At 45.1% G+C, this 20,488-nt stretch overlaps 1 protein-coding gene across 1 annotated transcript; it reads right to left on the bottom strand.

Moving 5' to 3' along the window:
- Positions 1-505: 505 nt before the first annotated feature.
- LOC123396731 (UDP-N-acetylglucosamine diphosphorylase 1-like) lies at positions 506-7,189 on the bottom strand (the record flags this gene model as incomplete). The annotated part of the gene is made up of 10 exons (XM_045091581.1): positions 506-585; positions 2,135-2,138; positions 2,542-2,620; positions 5,777-5,864; positions 5,982-6,138; positions 6,234-6,348; positions 6,614-6,681; positions 6,769-6,912; positions 7,021-7,098; positions 7,172-7,189. Coding segments are annotated over 10 exons (831 nt in total), but the record flags the coding sequence as incomplete, so codon positions are not given.
- Between the last annotated feature and the right edge of the window lie 13,299 nt (positions 7,190-20,488).

Raw genomic sequence — 20,488 nt, 5'->3', positions numbered from 1 at the left:
CTCCATGTGGGCACAAATGGCCTCCTTCCCCTTGGAAGAGCATGGATGTAGGGTGCCCTCCGTGATGTCATAGATGGGATCTTTCCCCTTGGAAGAGCCGGAGAGTGTGCCCTCCTTGTGGTCGCCATCAATGAGGTCTAAGTTGGCAGTTGTGGATCCCAAGCCAGCGTCGCAGAATGTGTCCTTCAAGAATGACAAAAGGGGCTCAATGGAGATGTAGAATGGAAAATTCTTAACAACGAGCCTGAGGAGACCAACAGCGGGGCCATGGATGAGATCTTCAGCGATTAAACCTAAGGGGTTGGGGTGGGCCATTTAACCTGTGACATAGCCCGCGTCAGGTCATCATTGTCGATGACCTCGATGTCGTAGCCGACGTCTGAGACATACTAGCTTACCCTAGCCTTCTGATTGAGAACGTGCATCTAGTAATGGTAGTCAGCTTCCTCAGTGGCCACCTCGGTGATGTCGACAAAGAGGCCACGATACACCTCTTTTGGGCCAGTCACTCCTCGAGCTCCACGGAAACGTAGTCGAGCTTATGCTGCGACGCTCTAGAGTGGGCATGGGGATGGGGATGGGGATCTGCGGGAAAGGGGGCGTTTTGCAGGCATCATTTAAGAAACTCAGGGCGGCTAGGGTATGTAGATTAGTGGGTAAGCTGCACAGGCAAACCACAGATGTTAACAATGAAGGCGGCGACAGCGGCGGCGGCAATATTGCTAGGGTTTCGAGCAAGGGAGGGGTTGTGGTGGGTGGGTGTGTGTGTGTGCGAGGTTTGGGGAGGGTGAAGGGGGGGTGTGGTGTTTGAGGAAATGACGCGGCTAAAAAATTTACTATGCGGGAGTAAAATTTCGGGGCTATTTAAAATTCAGATGATGCATCGCAGACGGTCCCGAAAAATTACCATGTGTTATCAAACAGAAAAACGCTCGAGTCGGGCAGATATTTTCGAGGGATGCATGTGGGAGCGGGAACAAACATTACACACGGTTGAAACATAATAACTATGTGTTATCAAATATAAATACCCTCCAAGCGGGTAGATATCTTTTAGATTGCGAGGCAAGCCTCATGGAGCGAAATGTACTATGCTGATGTGAGTGATGGGGGCACGGGCATGGCTCACGGGTAGTGTGAGTGAACCGTGTCTTTTATGTCATCTGACTTGTCTAATGTTTATAAATTTGGCAAAAATAATGAAGGAAAGGGTCAGAACATGAACAAACTTGCTTGTGAACCAAAAATATGTATGAAAAGGGTGGTTTGATGTTCAAATACCAAATGCTCAATTTTGAGATGTGGCACGTGTCTCACAAAGTGCACGGTATTGCTTGTCCCCCCTTCCTGTCCATGGGAGGTGAATCCTAGCTATGAACGCATGCCCCAAATAGCTAGGTCTAACATAGATATCACCCTACCATAACACTAAACCTGTGGGAGTCCATCATGGTCAAACATCCCCCTTTCGCTTCAATTGAAAGGTGGACCGTGTGCGGGACCACAAATGTGTGCTTTCTGCTGGCGCGAGATGGGGTGAGACCACATATGAACCACCTGCATGTAGCCCAAATATATGTATGAAAAGGGTGGTGTGATATTTAAATACCTAATTCACAACTTTGATGCAACACATCTGCCTCGCAAATTAACCGGCCATCCCAACCCCACAGAGGTTCACCTAGCAAAGTACGAATTAAGTTGCCCCCTCAAACACACACACACACACACACTTTGAGTCAGCAAAGATGGCATCTCACCAAGATGTATCGTAAAATGGACCAAGATCGAAGAATCCACCTCGATCGTCGTACAAGATCTCTCTCTCTCTCTCTCTTGTTGTTGGTCAAAGTGAATTTGGCCCAAACATATGTATCAGACCATAACGACATAAATACATAAGTACCTTTTGATAGATAAAATGATGATATCAAAATGAACAGGAGAAGTACAAGTACTAGATGCAGCTATTATCTCATTTGGTGTGGATACTTCTTCTATTTTCCTTGCCTTTGAAGCCTTTTCCCACATTGCAAATATGCTACTACCAACAATTCCACTCTTCTTCATCTACATTAGGAAAACAAGGGGGACATAAATTTAAATACTTGCATCTGATAAATAAATCGACTACCTGCCTGTAGTAGATAAGAGAAAATTAAGAAGTTCCCAAATTGGAGGTGGGGGCGGACCGACGGAGGTCGTCGCACTTTCTGTTTCATGCCAGGGGTGCCGCCCCCAAAGTTGCTCGTCCAGCTATTGATCCCTTCGATCAAAAGAGGAGGAGCGGACAGGGGGGCGGAGGTGCGGTCGGAGGGGTGGAGCCGAGAGGTGCGGCCACAGGGGCGGAGTCGAGAGCGGCGGCAGGAGGGGCGGAGCCCGAAGCGGTCGGCGGACTCAAAGAGAGGGACTGAGGTCCGAGGGAAGGGAGAGGGTCGGCCATTGCCGCCGCTAGGTTATGGTTGGGCTTGGGCGGGAGCTGGGAGGAGTCGAAGAGAGGGACTGAGGGGAGGGGAGGGGAGGGACTGATGTTTCGCTCACCTGCTCATCTGTGCGTGTGACGACACGCCTGGCTGGGCGGCTCCTCTGTCTTAGCTTGGACTGGGCTGGATTAACATGCCTATTAAAAATAATTAGGCCTAAATCTTAGGTATTACAGGAAGTCCCAGGAATACCCCCAGCATCGCCACTAGGCACCATGCTTTCGAAGTAGAAACCACATGGAGCGAGGGTTAGACGACGCCAACCACATCAATGTATATGTACACTTCGAGCTAGTGATGGAGATTCATGCATGTGTATGGACGTATGCGCTCAAACTTAGGTCTGGAACCTCACCATGATAATACGATAACACGAACCAAGGAAGAATAATATCTACCAGTAACCTATCTGTAGTCGGTCAAAAAGGGATCAAGGATGTCCATGCGGGCCCACGAGTATATAGGCTTGCCGCCGATAACCACGTGAGGGGGAGTACCATTCAAACACAACCATTGCATGCACGTGTCCCAAACACACACACACATATATATAATTATGTGTGTGTGTGTGCATGTTTGAATACCATGCACACCATTTACATGGCACACGTCCTTCGAAAACCGTACAGTCCCCACACAGAGCGAGATCGGTTCAAGTTGTGTCGTGGTGCTATATCATGGTGGGAGGGATTTATGCATACATATGCATGTGCTCCAACTATATCATGTCAATGAAGAGCATGAGCTATATACGTACCGTAATACAAACCATAAAATAATTGCCTCCTAAGTCAAATTAATTAACCACTCTCGTTGTCGATCAAATTAAGTACTGATGGACCAAGGAGGCCCAGAGATGGAAATCATCAATGTCACTGATAATCGCATGAGTGGTACCAGATGACAACTGTCATCGCTTTGCATGTGGGCCAACATATATATGTGTGGATGTGTATGTGTGGTTGGTGATGTTTAAATACCCAAAATTCACAACTTTGATGTGGCACATGCCTCGAAAACCGTAAAGTCCACACACACAGCGAGGTTCATAAAGCGTAGTATATGCTGGTCCCCTTCCCCTCTTCGATGTGTACTATACATGCTCCTACTGTGATACAAACTAAAAAGAATCCTCCTTGATGGTCAAATTAATTAACCTTTCCCGCTGTAGGTCAAAGTGATGCATGCATGGACGACGACCTCCTGGGCCCATAGATGGAAGCGCCACACATGAGTGTCCTAACCATCGCCTCCATGCATGTGGCCCAAAGAGGTGTTATGTGATGTTTGAATATATAGCCAATGCACAACTTTGATGTGGCACATGCCTCAAAAACCAAAAAAAGTCCCCACACCGAGTGAGGTGTGTTCTTGGACCAACATATATATGTATGTTGGTCCCATCCCACCTCTTCGACGTGTACTATATACTCCTACCCTAACACAAACAATAAAGAATAAACCTTGATGGTGAAATTAACCTGTCTACTGGCTGTAGGTCATAGTGATGGATGATGACCTCGCGGGCCCACAGAAAGCGTCACAAGCGAGCGAGTGTCATACAGGCCAACCATCGAGTGCATGTGGCCCACACATGTATGTATGAAAGGGTTGTGTAATGTTTTAAATAACAAAATTCAAAACTTTGATGTGGCACCTGCCTCACAAAATTACCAAGACCACACGGTGGTTCACGACTCGTAGTGTACTGCCAGACACCCTCCCGCATAGATGCACACACACATCGCACACATCCACCACAACAACGAGGCATGTTAAAAAATTCTGCGGTGAACATATGTGACCAAAGGAGGGATGTTTTAATTTTAAAAAACCAAGTGACCATTAAGACATTTTAGCACATTGATTGATTTTCTAGGGGTATAATGTGCAAAATTCAAATTTTAACTACATGCATACATGACAGTGCTCCTAAATGGATTGGAAAAACACATGTGTGCTAGTGGGTGCATGTTTAGTCCGCGTACGAGGAATTTCAAACATTGAGAGTCTTGATTTTTAAAATTTAGTAAATCCAAAACTTAGTTGAAACTAGTTAGCAGACACGTGCAACACACGTATAATATTCAAAGAAAGAAAATTTCTCCGTCATCCTAGTTAGAATACATTTTTTCATATGAGCACCATATCTCATATCAAACATGCACACACAATGAATTCCTCAATCATACAGACTTAACAAAAACACACTACATGCAATAGCACCGTAGTCCATTTCATCCCACAATTGACAGTCAAGTACCACACACATAGAGTATAACTTTGTCATCAGCTTCGGATCCATGAAAAACAAAATGTGAAAGTAAGTTAGACATTGAGCATATTTCATCTATTTTCATAACTCCATCCTTTGCGGAAGCAAGAAACCATGTGTAATCAACTTTCGTATATAACCATTATTTCTCGTTATATTTTAAGCTTGATCATATATTCATTGATGCTATGCACCTCCAGTGTAATCCAGTAAATCAGAAACTATCAAAGCATCAATAAATGGGGCATACAATTAACTTCGCAAAGATGCATCACCATGTATCACAAGCTATACATACAACTTTTGTTACCATGACTTTGTGTAGCAAAATAATGAAAATTAAGCACAACAATCTTCTGTTACATTCAATATGGAGGTAACATAATTGTGAAGCTCCCCATGCCCTACAACCCTTGAATCACCTCAAGTCCTTATAGTGCTGCGAAGAAATCATGAACCTCACAAATGATATGTATTAAAAGTAAAAGGTGTATTTTCTAAAATGCAACCAAGAGAAAGAATAAGTAGATTAAGCTGCAGTGGTGTGTATGTCTGATGTATGTAAAGGTCTCCTGAATCTTGACTCACACATGCTAAGCACAAGTTGGAGGAATAATAATCTCCTCATCTAAACAGGGCACTACGTTTCTTTTATGTAAATGCTTTAAATAAGCATTTAAGAACATGAATTAATTTCATTCTTGGAGGGGTGCAGACTGCAATAGAGGCTATAAAAATGAAAGAGCACGTGAACTCTAATATATTTTTTGCTCAGCCAATTAGCAGGCAAAATCTTAAGTAATAAGCAATAATAAAAATAATCACGCATGCGGTATTTATATATATGAAAAGTTTAGCAAGATCGAAGGATACACTCTATTACCTCAATAACAGTGGGTTGAGCTAAACCTGACAGGTACGACGTAGAATTATCATGCAAGCACCAGGGATAAAAAGATCATATGGAATTAAGGTTAGGAAAAATATGTAAGCATCCAATATAATTGTAGTGCTATACAAAACTATTCGCGCATGGAATGTCTGTCCGCGGCAGATCGCCTCCAGGTTTTCTCTGGTGTAGTAGCTGAGCGGAGAAACCTCGACGCCTATGAGGAAAAGGGATCATGAGAAAAGGCATCCATTAAAGTTTGTTCAGTCTTGAAATGCCTAAGTTGTGGTTTAGCTTTGCAAGTTTCAGGGTACACGCAAACGTGAGGAATTACATGTCATGTACAAGAGCACAGAATGGGTCCGGAAGCAGCCAGCAGCGACTACCCATCTATTGTGGAGTCGGAGCAGCATCAGTTTGGCCGAATGTGGGGTGTCATAGGCTGACCCATTCGCGTTTTTCACTGGAGCAAATTCTTCTTCTCGTAGTACCTAGATTTTTGGATATGCACCAGTGAGTATCTCAAGATTTCAAACCTAGAGAAGCTGGGGGGAAAGAAGAAGAGGGAGCAGAATGGAAATCGAACCTCAAAAAGTGTCGTGGATGGGGAGTACTTGAATGCATCGAATATGAAGCGCTCAAGCTTCAGTCCCGTTGTATACCCATGAAACGAAGGTATCGTCTTCTGTGCAAGATGATACCTAGCCACCAAATGTCCAAGTGTCAGGTGCCGCAACAGAATATGGTTTATGCTAGAGCATGTCAACTGCCAAGTAAAATTACTTGCCATGACATGCCTAGCATATCCTTAAGTCACAAACTGTAGATATAACTCACTCTTCCAGGAAGATTAAGAGACATGAGCAGCAAGTAGGTAAAAAACTACTGTAAAACTAGATTCGGTGCTTCGAAGAGGAGACAAACATAATATGACTTAAGAATAAAACTGGATACAGAAACACTCACACGCTGTCCTTTTCAAGGTTGTTTGCGACTTGATTCAGAAATTCCAAACTGAACGTATGCAAGAATATCTGCGAAGAAACAAAGAAACATGTTAGTTTTATGTGTCATAGTTATTGAAGGAAGGAGGGAGCGACAAGCTAAGGATAGAAATATACATTGCTCCAACAAACACGAAGGCGTCCTGTTGATTGATTAATTTCAGTAGTCATAGCCACATCCATTTCACTATACTCGACCACAGAAAGAGGTCCACCACGACCTCTTTCAACAAATACTCCAACATTCTCTTGTGGATAAGCCTGACAGACTATCAACAAAGTGCATAGTATGGTAAAAATGAAATTGCCAAAAAAAGGTGATGAACCATGAGAATTTATTTTGCGAGCTCGAAAGATATTTGACCTTACCTTCCTAACAACCTTTGCAACAGAAGATACACCTTTTTCTATAAAGTACCCTAGGAACGTCGGATCTCCAACACGAACCTGCATATAAGACATCGATTAGCGTATGAGAAGGTACGGAAATAAGATGACACCTCAAAACGCATGTCCTCACCAATACGTTATCAACAATTTATAACTTGTGAAATTTGCCACTATCGAATAAACAATTGTGAACAACTAAAAACATCACTATGGTGTAATATTTGTTTAAGTTTTAGAAGCACAGCATACCACTGCACATATGCAGTCAACTACTAACATACAAGGATTCACTTGGGATCGACTTACTCTGCCGACAGTCCCTACGCGAGGAATCAGCTCTCACGCGAGCTGAAATCCCAGCGCAAGAAAGCCAAATACGACCATGAAATCCTGCTCGGTGTAAGCAAGGGTGGGAGAGGCCAGATCGTCACCATGGCGCTTGCCGCAGCTCGACTTCCTCCCCGTCTTGTCTAGTTCGACCGATGGGCAGCCACTTCAGGGGAGAGGCGGCAAGGCCATGTGGGCCAAGTAAGCTGCAAGCCCAGCGGCGAGGGCGGCGTGAAGATAGGTCGTGCGGGCGAGAGGGGAGATTGGGGCGAAGGTGTTACGGCGAGGCTGCGACGGGAGAGCAGATGGGGGGAGGGCCAGCCGGCATCAGGGGCGGAGTGGTTGGCGGAGGGGCTGCGTCAGGAGCGGCTGGCGGCAGGGGGCGGAGAGCCCGCTGACAGGGGGCGGAGGAGCTCGACCCATCGGAGTATCCCCCCGCCCACATCGCGCTGAAAGGCGAGGCCCTCCATCAGGTCCTCCAGCAGCCTCGCCGGCACCACCCCATCCAGGTTGCCTGCCCCGGGACCGGGCAGCGTGCCGGCCAGCTCTGCCGCGGTCGAGACGGGCAGGGCCCGACAGAGGCGTCTGGAGGACCCCGCCAGGCGGACGAAGGACGACGCGGCGATGGAGGCGGAGGAGGAGAGGGGTCTGCTGGGGATGAGCCGATGCAATCCGGGGAGGTGGCCATGGACGCCGCCATCGCTGCCGCCGCTCTAACCCCGTAGGCACAGCCAAGCTGCTGACGAACCTCCTTATGTTTGCTATGTATCCCTTGCAATGGCGCTAGAAATAATTTTGTCGACGGCACCAGGAATCCTTCAGCTACGGCTACGCCTTAAGGGACTTCCTAGGAAAGTATGCAAAGGATTTCCCCCGTGGCCTTGGAGCCTTGCATTGGTGTTCCCTCGAAGCGGAAAGGGTGATGTAGCACAACGACGGTAAGTATTTCCCTCAGTTTGAGAACCAAGGTATCAATCCGGCGGAAGAGTATCTCAAGATCCTGCACAAACACAAAAGCTTGCACCCAACGCTATGAAGGGGTTGTCAATCCCATATAGATTGTTTGCCAAGTGAGAACTGAAAGCAACAAAGTAACAAAGCAAAGTAAAAGCGGAGATGTAAACGATGGATGTGAATAGACCCGGGGGCCGTAGTGTTTACTAGTGGCTTCTCTCAAGAAAGCAAGTAGACGGTGGGTGAACAAATTACTGTCGAGGAATTGATAGAACTGTGTAGAGTCGTGACGATATCTATGCAATGATTATTTCTATAGGCATCACGTCCGAAACAAGTAGACCGATACTTTCTGCATCTACTACTATTACTCCACACGTCGACCGCTATCCAGCATGCATCTAGTGTATTAAGTCCATAAGAACAGAGTAACGCCTTAAGCAAGATGACATGATGTAGAGGGATAATCTCAAACCAATGATAAAAACCCCATCTTTTTACCCTTGATGGCAACTTCTTGATGTGTGCCTTGCTGCCCCTACTGTCTCTGGGAAAGGTCACCACATGGCAGAACCCAAAACCAAGCACTTCTCCCATTGCAAGAATCATAGATCTAGTTGGCCAAACAAAACCCAAGACTCGGAGAGACTTACAAGGATATCAAATCATACATATAAGAAATCAGCAAAGACTCGAATATATATCATAGATAATCTGATCACAAGTCCACAATTCATCGGATCTCGACAAACACACCGCCAAAGAAGATTACATCGGATAGATCTCCATGAAGATCATGGAGAACTTTGTATTGAAGATCCAAGAGAGAGAAGAAGCCATCTAGCTACTAACTACGGACCCGTAGGTCTGAAGTGAACTACTCATGAGTCATTGGAGGGGCAATGATGATGATGAAGAAGCCCTCCAACTCCAAAGTCCCCTCCGACAGGGCGCCGGGAAGGGTCTCCAGATGAGATCTTGCGGAAACGGAAGCTTGCGGTGGCGGAAAAGTGTTTTCGAGGCTCCCCTGATTTTTTGCGGAATATTTGGGAATTTATAGGCCAAATATCTAGGTCAGGGGGCGGCCAGGGAGGCCACAAGCCTGCCCACCGCCGCCTCCCCCTGGTGGTAGAGTGGGGGCTTGTGGGCTCCCTCGAGCCCACCTGGCTTGGCCCAAAAGCCCCCTGGACTTCTTCCATTCGGGAAAAAATCATTTCGGGGTTTTTCTTCCGTTTGGACTCCGTTCCAAAATCAGATCTAAAAAGAGTCAAAAACACGGAAAAAACAGGAACTGGCACTTGGCACTGAATTAATAAGTTAGTCCAAAAAAGATATAAAAAGGTACATAAAACATACAAAGAAGGCAAGATAACAGCATGAAACCATCAAAAATTATAGATACGTTTGAGACGTATCACCTCCCACCACCACACACGCACGCGGGGGGAGCGGCTTCCTGCGCGGCGAGAGGGGCGAGCGGGGGAGGCACGGCAAGGGGCGCGGTGCGGCGTCCTGCACGGCGAGCGGGGGAGGCGCGACAATGGCAGGGGCGTGCGGCGGCACCGGCGGGGCCGAGCGGCGGGGGCGTGGGAGCGAGCGACGCGACACCGGCAGGGGCGGGCGGCGGCACCGGCGGGGCCGAGCGGCGGGGGCGTGGGAGCGAGCGACGGGGCACCGGCAGGGGCGGGCGGCGGCACCGGCGGGGCCGAGCGGCGGGGGCGTGGGAGCGAGCGATGCAGCACCGGCAGGGGCGGGCGGCAGCACCGGCGGGGCCGAGCAGCGGGGGCGTGGGAGCGAGCGACTTGGCACCGACAGGGGCTGCGGCGGCACCGGTGGGGCCGAGCGGTGGGGGCGTGGGAGCGAGCGACGGGTGCGTGGGAGCGGTTCCCAATCGATAACGTGGGGGGAGGGGGGTGTCAGGAGGGTCAGGTTTCGTTATTAGCGATGGGGTTTCGTTAGCGAGGGATTGATTAGCGCTAAACGTCAGTTTTGTTAACAACGTGTTTAGACCCTTGATTAAGTAATTAAACGGCTGAGATTGTGATTTGGATCTGCCCTCTCGTGCTTTTATTAGTAGATATAGAGATTCATGAAACTTATCATGTTGTCATATGGACACCAACACTTAGTGGTATTCTACTTTGTTGTCAAATTTGAGACAAGTTTTGATGTAATTTTTTATCTTCTTACGTACAAATGGGAGATTATTAATAATTAGGAACCAATATCGCAAACGCATTCTATATTAATACCGTGGGCATTATACCAAGAATGGATATGTGCCATGCTTCGGTTTAGCAATAAGGCGGCAACATTAATCCTCAAAATAGAAAAAGAATATACATGCCTCCACGCGTCCCGTGTGCCATGCGAGCACGCGTGAGTTGACAGGATGCATGCGAGCAGTCCACCGCGCAGGCAGACTGGGAGGCATGCATGCTGGTGTGTGAATTGACAGGAGGCATACTTGCTAAGCAGCATCATAAGGACGCATGCGAGTAGCTGTGTGAAATGATGATAGGCATGCCAATAGTCTGATGTGCAGGCTCATCGGGAGGCGGGCCAGCGGTTTGACCGCCGCCCACCTCTCTCCCACTACTCCATATTAATGGTGCGCACGAGTGGCTGAAACGCCGTCCTCTCCACACACACAATCCTCTCTCTCCGCCCGCATCCTCGACGCCACTCTCAGTCCTCACCGCTGCCAGTGTATGAGGATGCAACCGAAGCGCCCCATCGGAGGGAGTGGCGCCGCCGGGGCCACTGAAGCACCGAAGCAGGGCGTGCAGATGGAGAAAGAGGTTGTCTTTGCCGCCACCAAGGTCTCGTTGGAGCTTCACATCGTCGACAACATCGTGATTTGATAGTTGGAGCCGGAGGTCCACAATGACTTCGGCGATGACTCCGGTGACGACTCCGGCGATGACTCCAACGACCACGCCGGCGATGGTGCCGCCGACGACTGACAACCTGTTAGTCATCTATACCCGTAATCTTTGGATATGTCTAGAAATAGCCAGAAAATACATAAATTCATGATCCTACTTTACGACATGTAAAAATTGATTTGATTCCAAATTTTGGCAACACCCAAATGCCCGCTAGGAATTAAGTTTTATTCCATATTTGATTTTTTACTATATGTATAGGTGCAATGTGATGATGTCAACGAAGAGGGTGAGGATGGTCATAGGAAGTACAAGAGGCAAATCCTCATGGAACTTTATGCATGAATTCATAACAAGCATACTAGGACCTAGAACGGGGGCTTTCGATGGCCATTTCGCAACCAAATGCTTCATGGCCCGTATGAAAATGTTTTGGCGCATGAAAGAGGACGATTCATTGGCTCATTCAGGCAGAAGTATTCTCATAGGGTGGCGCATGTCGCGTATGTTGAGTACCTGGAGAAGCTTCACAATCATGCCGGCAGATGAGATGTGGGATTGAACTATGTATGGCTCTGTTGTGTTTTTAATTACAAATGTCCTTGAGTATGCTTAGTGATGGTTGAACTATATATGGTTGAACTATTCCCGTGCATGCTTAATTATCATCCATGCGTGAGTATGTTTAATCTGTGTTTACTTATGTCGAAAAAACTATCCAACCAAAGAGGTGCGACGTAATTTGTGCTAGTTGTGGTGGGCCTACAGAAAAAATAATTTTCCCCTCTTATCGAGTCGCACCACATCCGGCGACACAAGATGCAGCCACACAAGAGCCGGTCACACAAGAGCCTGCCAGATCAAATCTGGCTGGAAAGTGCATTTAACCCTGTCATCCAAACACCACATTTGGTTAGAGTTAGTTCAGGATTAGTCACGAGTTGGAAACTAACTCTAATCTCTAGTTTTTTTTAGGCAAAACTCTAACCTATAACTAAGTTTCGGTATCCAGAAACCCTCACCACCCAATTCAAAAAGGAAAAAATAAAACCCTCGCCTTCCCCACGTCACAAAAACCCTCACCCCTCCCGCCAACCCCTCCACTCCCGTTCACACCTATACAGGGACGTTGCCTCCGAAACTCTTTGTGGGACAGAAAACCCTCAGCACCCAATTCAAAAAGGAAAAAAGAAAACCCTCACCATCCCCACATCAAAAAAACCTGACCCTGCCCGCCACCCCCTCCGATCCCATTCACACCTGCACAAGCTCCTCCGCGACTCTGCATGGCACCGCCCATCACCGTGGCAACCACTTAGTTTGACGCATGTCTCTGCCGCCAGGCTGTCGGCAAACCCCACCGCATTTCTCCACTTGTGCTTTCCGTCGCCTATCACCATCGACTTTCTCGACGTTGTTTGACATCGTTCCAGCTCCACCCGATTGGGGAATCCGCGGTATTGAGGTTTTTTTCTCATGGACAACAAAGTAACTAATTTATTAAGATATTCTCTCATCTCTTATCCCAGTTCACATGCCTCCTTTAATCACCCAGAAAAATTGCCTTGAATTCATTTTTATTCAAGCTATTTTAAGGGTTTTGTTTCATTCATAGATTGTAAGTGCGCGGACACATCAAGACTTTGCGGCCTTGGCCAGACATCCGTGGAGTTCCATCTCACCGTACCAGATGACTTCAAGATGCCCATTGTATGTTCAATCTCACCATACATCGGATGGAAAGGCCTACTTTCCTGAACATATACTATATATTGCTACATTTGGATAAAAGGTGCCACATGCAGCATATACGTCAAAGGGTATTTTCCCCTCTTCTTTTGATATTAGGCAAATTAATGATGTATTGTTCTTTCGATTACTCTCATATTTCCATGACATCATGATTACACTATCTATTTAGTTATAGATTTTTGTCTTTGATTTCGACTGTTGTACTGTTCTTTCAATTTCGCCCATATTATCATGTTACCATATTATTTAACAATCCTACCATTTTCCGTAGCACATCCCTTGCTATGCAAGAACATCTATAGTACACAAACTTGCCCTTTACATAACTCAAGACTGCAGGGACGTCATACTGAACACAAACCATGGATTTACAATTGTTGCTTCTTTAAGACTTGATGAAACTGGTCACTCCTATTTCGGTACGGGCCTTTGGACATAAATTTCTAAGTTTTATGTGGTGAAATCTGGCACTAAAATTGCACTGCACATGGAAGAGCTTGGTCATGAGATATATGCTAACTTCCCCGACGACATCATCCGTCTAGACTTTGTTTGAAGTATGTGTTATTTTCATGTATCTCTATGTTGACTTACCCAATGATATCACATGATTTGTGTAGTATTTAGGCAACCAATTGTTCTTCAATTTTCTTACTCTGTTCCTACCTACTAACTTCTAGTTACCAATACACTTTTCTTTTGTCCTCTTTTAACTAAATATTCCATGTACTCCCACTTCTATCATAAAGCGCCGCTTACAAGGAGACTCCATAGGTGGAGATCAAGGTTGTCAACAAGCAGAGGCAGGTCGAGCAAGAACCGAAAGCGACTCCACCACGCCTAGACTTCATCAGCAGCCTCCTTGAAGATATGTTGATAGTCATCATCTCCCTCCTCCCAATCAAATATGGGGCACGAACAACTATCCTTTCCCGACAGTGGCGCCCCCTATGTACCTCCACCCCTCTCGGCCTCCTCGGCACCCACAAGCTCTGCTATGGCTATCGAAAAAGCTTGGACGCATTGTCCCAAATCCTCTGGAGTCACCATGGCCCAATCAGAGTTCTTAGCATGGGCAAGTTCCGTTCCAACCACAAGGACCGAGCCAAGCTTGATAAGTTGTTCTAATCCCCCGTCCTAGATCAGCTCGAGGAGCTCAGTTTTAATGATGGGCATATGCACTGGCTGCCAACTTCCGTGCTCCGCCTCGCGCCCATGTCGCGCCTCGCCAAGTTCATGAACTACCATCCCCATAATGACCCACCCGCTCTCTTTCTACCATGACTGAAGCACCTCGAGATCGCCATTGTCATCATCCCAAAGGATGACATGGAGTGCATGCTCTGTGGCTGTACTGCACTCGAGTACCTCCGTCTTTAGGCGATCAATGGGTTGAGTAGCTTCCACATCACCTCCAAGACTCTCCGGACCATTTATGTGTATTGCTGGTGTTGCAGTAATAGATCACAAAAGGTGTACCACAATATGGTCATTGGGGACACAACTTCACTTGCGAGATCACTTGTAGTTGATTAAAAAAGTCCAACAAGAATCAATGTCATTCATATGCCAAAATTGACAATGGTGGGCTACTCATCTGTCAAATACTCTGAACTTGTTATTGGATCCACACCCGTTCAGGTACAACAGTCGCGTTCTACCTCTCCTTCATGAAATTAACATTGTTTCTAATTTTAAAGATGTATTTTCGTCTGTCATCCAGAAAATGATTCTAACAAGCTTGACCCCGAATCTACACGTAGTGAAGGTCTTGGCAATAGAATCTAATGGCCCCAACCTGGAACAACTTGTCGGTTTCCTAAGATGCTTTCCGTGCCTAGAGAAGCTATATATCAAGGTGATGTTCCTTTCCTGTTAAATGTTAACCATAAGGGAGTTAAATTTTTGGCAACTTTTTCCAAGTTTACAATGACAATGTACTACGATTTCAGAACGAATTTTGTAGGATTTCAGTACATACATGTGTCCCCCACCCCATACTGGTTGCTTGATTCATATGGTTACAATCCGTAAGCATTTGTCCTTTACATTCATCTGTACTAGTTTCTTAGGGAATTTTTCATCCACTCCATCCTCTTGTGAAGAAGGCTACATTTCTCTATATTGTAATAAAATGCCCATGTTAATCACGACGAATTGAAGATGGCACGTCAGTGCATTTTACAAATCCTGCAAACCAAATAGTCATGTGGTAATTTTCAAAACTGCATGGAGGCACTAATACGTTCTCTTCTTTTGCATATAAGAATAGGCCCGATGGTGGATACTGTGATACATTATAACAATCACATCAAATGCCTAGATTTGCATCTCTTAGAAATTACTTTGAACTCTTACCGAGGGTCCTTTCCGGATATTATATTCGCGAGGTTATTTGTTATCAGAGCAAGGGTCTTGAAGTTAATGAGGTTTGCCCTACATTTATCTCGCAAAAATGAATGGTTTGTTGATCAGCGCTGGCAGCTGCACCAAAATGGAAAAGGCTCCCAAAAAGCTAAATTTTCTTTTGGAACTTCATATGACAAAGTAATGGGAAGTCATTGTCTCAACCCCATACATGACTTTTCAGTGGCTGGTCCCTTTGCAAAAATGACAAGATTTCGAAACTAGCCTTGCAAGTGGTAATATTTCTTTGAATCTCTCTTGTATTCATGTTTAGCTAATCAGCACGGGGCGTTTGCAGTTGAATGAGCTAAATTTCATTTGTAATACTAGTTTGAACATTGTAATCTTGGAATTTGAGCCATATGTCTGGAATTTGAACCTTGTAATATTTCAGGCTTCTGTGGTACAATCGTTGAAATGACATCATATGTGACTCGTATATTGGTATTACTATTTTGACCTTGATATGCAATGGACTTAGACTTTATTAACCATTCTCGAATGTGTGTCCCCTGGCAATCTCATCGCAAATGATTTGTATAGCTAACTCGACTGCGATCTTGGACATTATTGCACACATTTGGTTTCTGCAACCGTGTGTGCTCTAGAACGCAAAATTAATTATCACACTTGAGTGTCCATCATCACCCTTCTGTGTAACTTTGACCTCATCACTCACGGGTAAACTTATGATCTAAGTCGTTCCACACACTTCATTTTTGCACAACTTTTTGCCAATAAATGCCTGCAATTTGGTTCTCTTCTAGACAACGTGTGCGCAAACTAGCCAAGCAAGAATCTTGCGCGGTTGCGCGTAGTAAACTGCGCGATTGCATGGGAATAGGCTCCACTCATCAATGATACATGTGACGCCTCTTCGAGCCCACGCGGTGGCAAGACGTGATGATCACAAGCTGACTGGACCCCATTAGTTGCAATGGCCATTTAACCCTTGTGTCTCTTCAACCTTTCGATCGCGCCCCAGTATTGCAAAAGTACACCCACCACGACAAATACTTAGAGGCTATTGCTGCCTCTTGAGCTTGCGTTGGTGTTTCCCTCGAAGAGGAAAGGGTGATGCAGCAGAGGAGCAGTAAGTATTTCAATCAGTTTGAGAACCAAGGTATCAATCCTGTAGGAGAATTGAGGTCAAGTCCAAAGTACGTGCGCAAACACAAAAGAGCTTGCACCCAACGCTATAAAGGGGTTGTCAATCCCTTCAAGATTGATTGCAAAGTGAGACCTGAAGGCGGGAAGTGCAACGAAGTAAAAGTGTAAAGCTGAAAATATGGTGTGAAGTAGACCCAGGGGCCATAGTGTTCGCTAGAGGCTTCTCTCAAAATAGCAAATAATACGGTGCGTGAACAAATTACTGTAGAGCTATTGATAGAACCGCGCAAAGTCATGACGATATCTAAGGCAATGATCATACATATAGGCATCACGTCCGAGACAAGTAGACTGATACTTTCTGCATCTACTACTATTACTCCACACATCGACCGCTATCCAGCATGCATCTAGTGTATTGAGTTCATGACGAACAGAGTAACGCCTTAAGCAAGATGACATGATGTAGAGGGATAAACTCAAACCAATGATGTAAACTCCATGTTTTTAGCCTTCATGGCAACAACACGATGCGTGCCTCGCTAACCCTTCTGTCACTAGGTGAGGTCACCGCACGGTATGAACCCAAAACCAAGCACTTCTCCCATAGCAAGAATCTTAGATCAAGTTTGCCAAACAAAACCCACAACTCAAAGAGAATTACAAGGATATGAAATCATGCATATAAGAGATCAGAAGAAACTCAAATAAGATTCATAGATAATCTGATCATAAATCCACAATTCATCGGATCTCAGTAAACACACCGCAAAAAAGATTACATCGGATAGATCTCCATGAAGATCATGGAGAACTTTGTATTGAAGGTCCAAGAGAGAGAAAAAGCCATCTAGCTACTAGCTATGGACCCGAAGGTCTATGGTGAACTACTCACCATCATCGGAGAGGTCATGGTGTTGATGAATAAGCCCTACGTATCCGAATCCCCCCTCCGGCAGGGCACCAGAACGTGCCCCAGATGGGATCTTGCGGAGATAGAAGCTTGCGGTGGTGGAAAAGTATTTTCGTGGATCTCTCACGCAGTTTTTGAATTTTTAGGAATTTATAGGCGGAAGAGGTAGGGCAGACGAGCCACACGGGGCCCACAAGCCTGCTAGGTGCGGGGCCTCCCTGGCCGCGCCTAGGGGGCTTGTGGGGTCCCCTGGTGGCCCCTGCCTTGGTTCTCACGTCCCGTGTGTATCTTCTGTTCCGGAAAAAATCTTTTCGGAAGTTTTATTCCGTTTGGACACCGTTTAAAATCCTCCTCTGAAAAGGGTAAAAAACACAGAAAAAAACAGGAACTAGCACTTGGCACTGAGTTAATAAGTTAGTCCAAAAAAAAGATATAAAAGGCATACAAAACATCCGAAGTTTGACAAGATAATAGCATGGAACCATCAAAAATTGTAGATACGTTGGAGACGTATCAAGCATCCCCAAGCTTAACTCATGCTCGTCCTCAAGTAGGGAAGTGATAAAGACTGAATTTTTGATGTGGAAAGCTACCTAGCATAGTTGTCCTTTGTAACTTCTTTCATGTGACATGAATGTTCAGATCCGTAAGATTCAAAACAATAGTTTGCTATTGACATGAAAACAATAATACTTCAAGCAAACTAGCAAGGTAATCATGAACTTTCGAAATAACAAGGCCAAATAAAGTTATCCCTACAAAATCATATAGTCTGGCTATGCTCCATCATCCCCACACAACTAATTTAAATCATGCACAACCCCGATATTGACCAAGTAATTGTTTTCGCACTCTTACTTTCTCAAACCTTTTTCAACTATCACGCAATACATGAGCGTGAGCCATGGATATAACACTATGGTGGAATAGAGTGTGGTGGTGGTTGTGAGACAAAAAGGAGGAGATTGTCACATTGACTCGGCGTATTAAAGGGCTATATAGATGCCCATTAATAGAAATCAATGTGAATGAGTAGGGATTGCCATACAAAGGATGCACTAGAACTATAAGTATGTGAAAGCTCAAAAGGAGAACTAGTGGGTGTGCATCCAACTTGCTTGCTCACGAAGACCTAGGGCAATTTTGAGGAAGCCCATCATTGGAATATACAAGCCAAGTTATATAATAAAGATTCCCACTAGTATATGGTGATGACAAAACGAGAGGCTCTCAATCATGAAGAACAAGGTGCTATATTGAAGCACAAGTGTGGAAAAGATAGTAGCATTGTCCCTTCTCTCTTTTTATCTCTCTCTCTTTTTGGGGCTCTTGGGCCTCTTTTTCTCTCTTTTTTTATTGTGGGCAACTTTGGCCTCTTTTTTCCTCACATGGGACAATGCTCTAATAATTATGATCATCACACTTTTATTTACTCACAGCTCAAAGCTTAGAACGATGATGACTCTATAGGAAATGCCTCCGGGAGTGTACCGGGATGTGCAACGATCTAGCTTGGCGTATGACATTGAAACGTCTCGCTAGCTATCTTACGATCATGCAATGGAAATATGAGACTGACGGCACAAGTCATGAGACGGAACGGTGGGAGTTGCATGGCAATATATCTCGGAATGGCTATGATAATGCCATAGTAGGTAGGTATGGTGGCTGTTTTGAGGAAGGCATATGGTGGGTTTGTGCACCGGCGAAAATTGCGCGGTACTAGAGAGGCTAGCAATGGTGGAAGGTGAAAGTGCATATATACCATGGACTCACATTAGTTATGTAGAGCTCACATACTTATTGCGAAAGTTTTTATTAGTAATCGAAACAAAGCGCTAAACGCATACTCCTAGGGGAAGGGTTGGTAGGTGTTAACCATCGCGCGATTCCGACCGCAACACAAAGGATGACAATCAATAGATCAATTATGCTCCGACTTCCTAACATAGCGGTTCACCATACGTGCATGTTACGGGAATCACTAACTTCAACACAAGTATTTCTACATTCACAACACCCTACTAACATAACTCTTAATATTACCAAATCCACATCTCAAAACTAATTGAGAGGAATCAAACTTCTCTTTCTACTCAATGCACATGAAGATGGAGGTTTTATTGTATCCTCTTTGGGTACCTATCACCTTCGGGACTACTTTCATAGCACAAGCCAACTACCAAGTCACGCACCGCTGTGCTTTAAAAGATCTAAGTGAAGCACATAGAGCAAAATGGTCTAGCTCAAAAGATATAAGTGAAGCACAATGAGCATTCTAGAAAATTCACGATGAGTACATGTCTCTCTCAAAAGGTGTGCAGCAAAGATGATTGTGACACAACAAAAAGAAAATACTCCTACGATACAAGACGCTCCAAGCAAAACACATATCATGTGGTGAATAAAAATATAGCTCCAAGTAATGTTACCGATGGATTGAAGACGAAAGAGGGGATGCCTTCCCGGGGCATCCCTAAGCTTAGGCCTTTTGGTGTCCTTGAATTTGGCTTGGGATGCCTTGGGCATCACCAAGCTTGAGCTCTTTCCAATCTTTATCCCTTTGTCCATGAGAACATCACCCAAAACTTGAAAACTTCACAACACAAAACTTAAATAGAAACTCGTGATATCATTAGCACAAGAAAACAAACTACCACCTCTTTAGGTACTGTAGCAATCTTGTTTTGTATTTATATTGGTTTTAGATTACTGTATTCTCACTTTTCCATGGCTAGTACCCCCCGATACTATCCATAGTTTCATCAAAACAAGCAACCAACTCAACAAAAACAGAATCTGTCAAACACAGACCAGTCTGTAGCAATCTGTATACTTCGTATACTTCTGGTACCTCAAAAATTCTGAAAAATTACGGCTGCCTCGGCAAAAGGAATATCAACCAGCAGCAAATAGAATAAAATCAAAAGCTCTTTCTGAATAAAAATGAACAATAACTTCGTATACTTTTGGTACCTCAAAAATTCTGAAAAATTACGAAAGCCTGGGAAAGAGGCATATAAACTAGCAGAAAAAAGAATTAACTCAAAAGCTATTTCTGAATAAAAATGAAAAATAATTTCGTGAGCGAAAAGTT

Source organism: Hordeum vulgare, chromosome 5H (assembly GCF_904849725.1).
Source record: "Hordeum vulgare subsp. vulgare chromosome 5H, MorexV3_pseudomolecules_assembly, whole genome shotgun sequence".
Classification (NCBI taxonomy): domain Eukaryota; kingdom Viridiplantae; phylum Streptophyta; class Magnoliopsida; order Poales; family Poaceae; genus Hordeum; species Hordeum vulgare.
The sequence above is the reverse complement of the archived record's forward strand: the minus strand, read 5'-3'. Positions and strand labels throughout refer to the sequence as shown.